Below are 5,121 nucleotides of genomic sequence, written 5' to 3' on the forward strand. Positions count from 1 at the left end.
CCGAAGATAATCTTGATCCAACTAGGAATGCATGTTCTTTCATTAAGGGTGTTCCTCCATTTTTTGTTTGTTCCTTTTTTTCGTTTTTTTTATCTCATTTTTTTTTCTTTTCATTCTTTTTTTTTAATTTTTTTTTCTTTCTTTTATTGTTATTTAATGGAGGGCCAAATTATTAACGCGAGCTCAATTATTACGATTAACGATCTTTCTCATATTCGCAGGAGATCACCACCCCCATGTGGACCTGGCTGAATGGTTCATCAAACAAGAGGAGGAATACGGTATACCCCAGAGCTTCTTTCAAGTGGTAACCACCGATTACGAGGAATCAACTTTGAACAAGGAACACCGCAAGAGAACTACCAAGAACAACACTACGGTCATTTGCGAGGAATGTGGAAAGAGTTTCTCAAGGCTTGACAGTTTACGAAGACATGAAAAACTTTATTGTAGAGTGAAGGGTGAAAGGGTCTTTTGTCGATTTTGTGGAAAGAAATTTGTTAGGGCATTGTCTTTGGTAGCACATATACAATCGGTACATGCCGCTAAACTACCCCAATCCGATCCGTTAGGTCCATCATGATCTAAGGATCGTTTGATATGTTTCTGTTGAAAAAGAAACATCTAACTCGAGATAATCTTTATTGTTAGTCTCTCTTGATATATTGTATTTTATTCTTTACTAAACAAGTACAGAGTACTCTTTCTTATTTTTCTTCTTCTTCTTCTTCTTCTTTTTAAGATCTCTAATAATTCCAAGATTTTTAGTTAATCGTTAAGAGATATTTTTTTCTTTTTCTACGTCGATTTCTTTTTCTTTTTTTCTCTTTCTTTTTTTTCTTTTTTTTTTTTTTTTAAAGAAAAGCAAAAAGATTAAAAACAACCCTCTGTGTGCGTGCCTTGATCCTCCTTCGCAAATCTTGTGTTCTGTTTTTAAAACCGAACGTGTATTCGTCATTTGGAAAGAAAATCCGAACTACTTGATCCGGTAAAGATCAAGAACGTAAACGAGAAAAGTATCGACGTATTTGAACTCTTTGATCGGTCTGTACACCGCCTCTGCCACTCTCCCCGCCCCTCCAACCCCACCGCAACTTCTATCTCATTTAAAAAATAAAAGTAAAAATAAAAAAAAAACACACACACACACATATAAACATACACACACAGACACAAACTCGCAGTGTAATTTAACGAAATGATCTAAATAAAAATCGTACGATGCAAACAAGTGGAACATTTTTCAACGACATTAACAAGTTATTTGTTATCATCGTTGATGTTATATTATTCATGATAGATCGTATCATCGATCGATCATGTTAAATTATATATATATGTATATATGTATGTATATATATATGTATATATATATGTATGTATGTATGTATAAGATTATTTAACTGTGCCTGTGGAAAATAATAGAAAAGAGAGAGAAAGGAAGAAAGAGAGGGAGAGAGAGAGAGAGAGAAAGAGAGAGAGAGAGAGAAAGAGAGATTGAGATAGAATGAACGATTGAAAGAAACAAGCGATCGCACGTGCATGGTTTCTCATCGTAATTGTTAATTATCTCAGAAACGTACATAAATATTTTAATTGGCAAAGATATCCAGTAATCGTGTCGCGTGTCTTAACGCTAGTCAATGTGTTATTTTTTCAGGTGAGAATACTAAGGGCAACGTAACGGATGAAAATCATCACGATGAAGATTCGGAAATTTGTGAGGTACCATTTCACGGACAATTAACGATGAATTATCTCTTGTGTGATTCGTCGATCCTGAATCCGGTAGAACCTAGCGTAGTACAGAGCAGAAACAGCAGTAGCAGTGGCAGCAGCAAACCGTGCCAACAATTCCGTTGCGATGGTTGTGGTAGAACGTATACCCGAGTCGACAGTCTAAAACGTCATCAACAAAAATGCGACGACCTATTAGCGTCACTGCAAGATCGACAAGAGAATTTGGAAAGGTTACAACAACAAGAATATTCTTGCAATCAGTGCGGTAAGAGCTACAGGAGATTGGACACTTTGAGGAGACATCAACGACTTGTTTGCGCGGACAAGGACTCCGTTCATTCCGTCATCAACAAGACTGACAAAACTGGGAGCTCCTAAGACACCTCTCTCTCGTGTCTCTTCGCTTTCTCTCATCGTTTTAACATAGTTTTCTTTTTTTTTTCTTTTCTTTTTTACTCTTTTTTTTATCACTGGTCATCGTCGTCATCATCCCTCCTCCTCCTCCTCCTCCTCCTCCCTCACAATCATTCCTTTTTTTTTCTTTTTTCATTGTTTTTATCTTTTACTGTCTACAGTATAAGCACAGTAGTTCGTGATCATTATTGTCGAAAAGAAGATCTTATTTTTTTTGTGTGCCGCAGTAGATAGCTACACCTACTATACACTTTTTTTATAACTGATAAAGTCGAACAAGACTTATCGACAATTTTTTTTCATTTTTACATTCTGACTTTTTTCTTTTCTTTTCTTTTCTTTTCTTTTCTTTTCTTTTTCCAAGTCAAACGAAAGGTGAATTTCACCGAATATCATGTCAGATTAATTATTAATAATGTCCATGTATATGTAAATGTGTAATATACTCAAGTCCGAACGCGACGTGCATGTATTTACGACAGAGTAAATTCATCGTGCTATCTGTTTCATGATTAATCCAGTCAGCTTTGTCATGCATTATAATCAATGATAAAGATAAATCACAATGAACCAGTGAAAACGGACACCGTTAACTATTGTAACGAGTATATTAAGATTTTTATATAAACGGGCGTGCACGTGTGTGTGTGTGTGTGTGTGCGTGTGCGTATGCGTGTGCCTCTGCGTCTGGGTTGCGTGTGATGTGAGTGTGAAAGATTTTTTTCTTATGTGACAATTTCGAATGCTAATTCTATCCATCGGTGATCGATAAGTGAAAGCAGAACGACTTACAAACTTCCACAATATTTTTTTGACGCAATCCTGCATTACTCCTACCCTTTTTTCCCCAGGTTGTTAAAATATATAAAAGAGAAAAGAAAAAATAAAAAAGAGATTAAAAACAAGACACAAACACAAACACACACGCGCACACACATACACACACACATACACAGTATTGAAGTTTCTGTAGCGTGCGAATTCGAACTCGTCGAACTCTTCGGATGCGTATATGTATATCAATTTAAAAATCTGATCAATGTTTACCATCCTTTGTGTGTCCATTTTCAATTAAAAATCGTCAAATCTTTTTTCCGTGCGACGAGGTTATCACGACTTGGACATAATATTTTTTCCTGATAGATCTCGTCCGAAGGAATCCATCATGATTGATATGATCAATTCGAGTACACGATATTAATTTTTCTAAATAAAAACTACTCAACGAAAAACTAGACGAAGGTGTTATTATACATATAATTTTCCAAAGAAAAGGCCATATTTTTGCATATATTTCGCGATGATCTATCTCCCCTTCGATAATCTTTTCTAATAACAAAACATTTTCAGAAGGGATGTCTTATATACCGATTAGAGGAGCAAAAAAACATCTAAATTCCATTTTCTTGGCACTCCTATCTTTTTTAATTTTATATGTATGTATATATATATGTGTGTGTATATATGTATATATATATACATATATATATATACATTTCGAGGAAATTGTTGGTTGGATCGGAAAACATGATGAAAAGGAAAAAAAAAAAGAAAAGGTGCATTAAACATAATAAAGAAAAAGAATAATAAAAAAGAAAAGATAACGAAACAAATAAGCAAATAAAGATGAACCTTCTTAGCCGAGAATGTACCTAATCGAACACGTGTCCACGATGAACCTAACCACTGGCACTCTTAATTCTTCCCACAGGTAATATGGAAGACACTAAGGAATACGACGCACTGTGGATGCTGGAGAGGAAAGCCCGTAGCATCGGTGAGGATCAGGAATCATTCTTGGGACCTATGAAATCGATCTCGTCGAAGATGCCTGAACAAGCTGGTCCAAGTTATCCGATAGCACAACTTTATGGTGGGGACTCCTACATCGCTGTACTCCAAGCTCAATACGTTTGCACCGATTGCGGAAAGAAGTATAAGTGGCAGGATAGCTTGAAGAGACATCAGAGGGTAGATTGTGGGAATAAAGAGAAGAAATTTTCTTGTAACGTGTGCGATAGGAAATTCAAATATCGTTACGAGCTTAAAAATCACATTACCGCTCATCATAAAGTCTGAACTCTTTCTCTTTCTCTTTCTTTTTCTCTCTCTCTCTCTCTCTCTCTTTCTCTCTCTCTCTTTCTGTTTCTCTATCTATCTATCTCTCTATCTCTCTATCTTTTTCTCTATCTTTCTTTCTATCTTTCTCTCTATCTCTCGATCTCTCTATCTTGTGAGATAACTCTTGTGATCTTGGACCTTGTGAATATTACCCATTTTTCTTTTTCGAAACTTAGTGTTTCATTGTTCGTTTTAATTTCACTACTCGTTAGTCCTGTTTTGTTAGGTTCGAGAACTTTGGATAGAGAGACAAAGGTGCTTATAGATAATAACTTGTTGAGATACGACATGATGATATTAGTATAATACAATTAAGGCCACATGCGCACAATCACCAACGATCAAACGAGTTGATCTCGAGTTAACACGACCGTCGCGATTACTTGCAAGGGTGCATACGCTCAGATATATATATATATATGTATATACATATATTGAGTGATCTAATGATCGTCGAGGATTGATCGATGTAGCGCACATGTAGCCGAAGGGCTGTATGATCGAGATAAATTTTTATAAGACGATTCCCTTTGTCGCGTCTATTATTTTATTATTATCGGCTTATAAATATGTTTCATCGGTGCACATTTAATTTATGAGTTAAATTGGACTTGAAATAAAAAATAAAAGAAAAAGAATAAAAAAAAAGAAAAAACGTAACTATGATTCGTTAACTTCTCGATGATAATGATTATGATTATGATGATAATAATGACGACGATGAAAAGAGGACTAATGTGTGCGAAAGAATTGTCTCGTCTCTCACAATCAGTCGTATCGTTTAAAAATTAAACACAAGCGCTAAAAAATGCTGACACGACCATTAAAAATAAATACAACAGCGAC

The 5,121-nt window shown here is 35.3% G+C and overlaps 1 protein-coding gene across 1 annotated transcript; it reads left to right on the forward strand.

The window, feature by feature from the left end:
* Positions 1-1,660: 1,660 nt before the first annotated feature.
* On the forward strand, positions 1,661-4,923 carry LOC127068459 (zinc finger protein draculin-like). The gene is made up of 2 exons (XM_051004706.1): positions 1,661-2,005; positions 3,866-4,923. The coding sequence occupies exons 1-2, from the start codon at positions 1,750-1,752 to the stop codon at positions 4,231-4,233; spliced, it is 624 nt and encodes a 207-aa protein (XP_050860663.1). The 5' UTR covers positions 1,661-1,749; the 3' UTR covers positions 4,234-4,923.
* Positions 4,924-5,121: the final 198 nt, after the last annotated feature.

Source organism: Vespula vulgaris, chromosome 13, assembly GCF_905475345.1.
Source record: "Vespula vulgaris chromosome 13, iyVesVulg1.1, whole genome shotgun sequence".
Taxonomy (NCBI): Eukaryota; Metazoa; Arthropoda; class Insecta; order Hymenoptera; family Vespidae; genus Vespula; species Vespula vulgaris.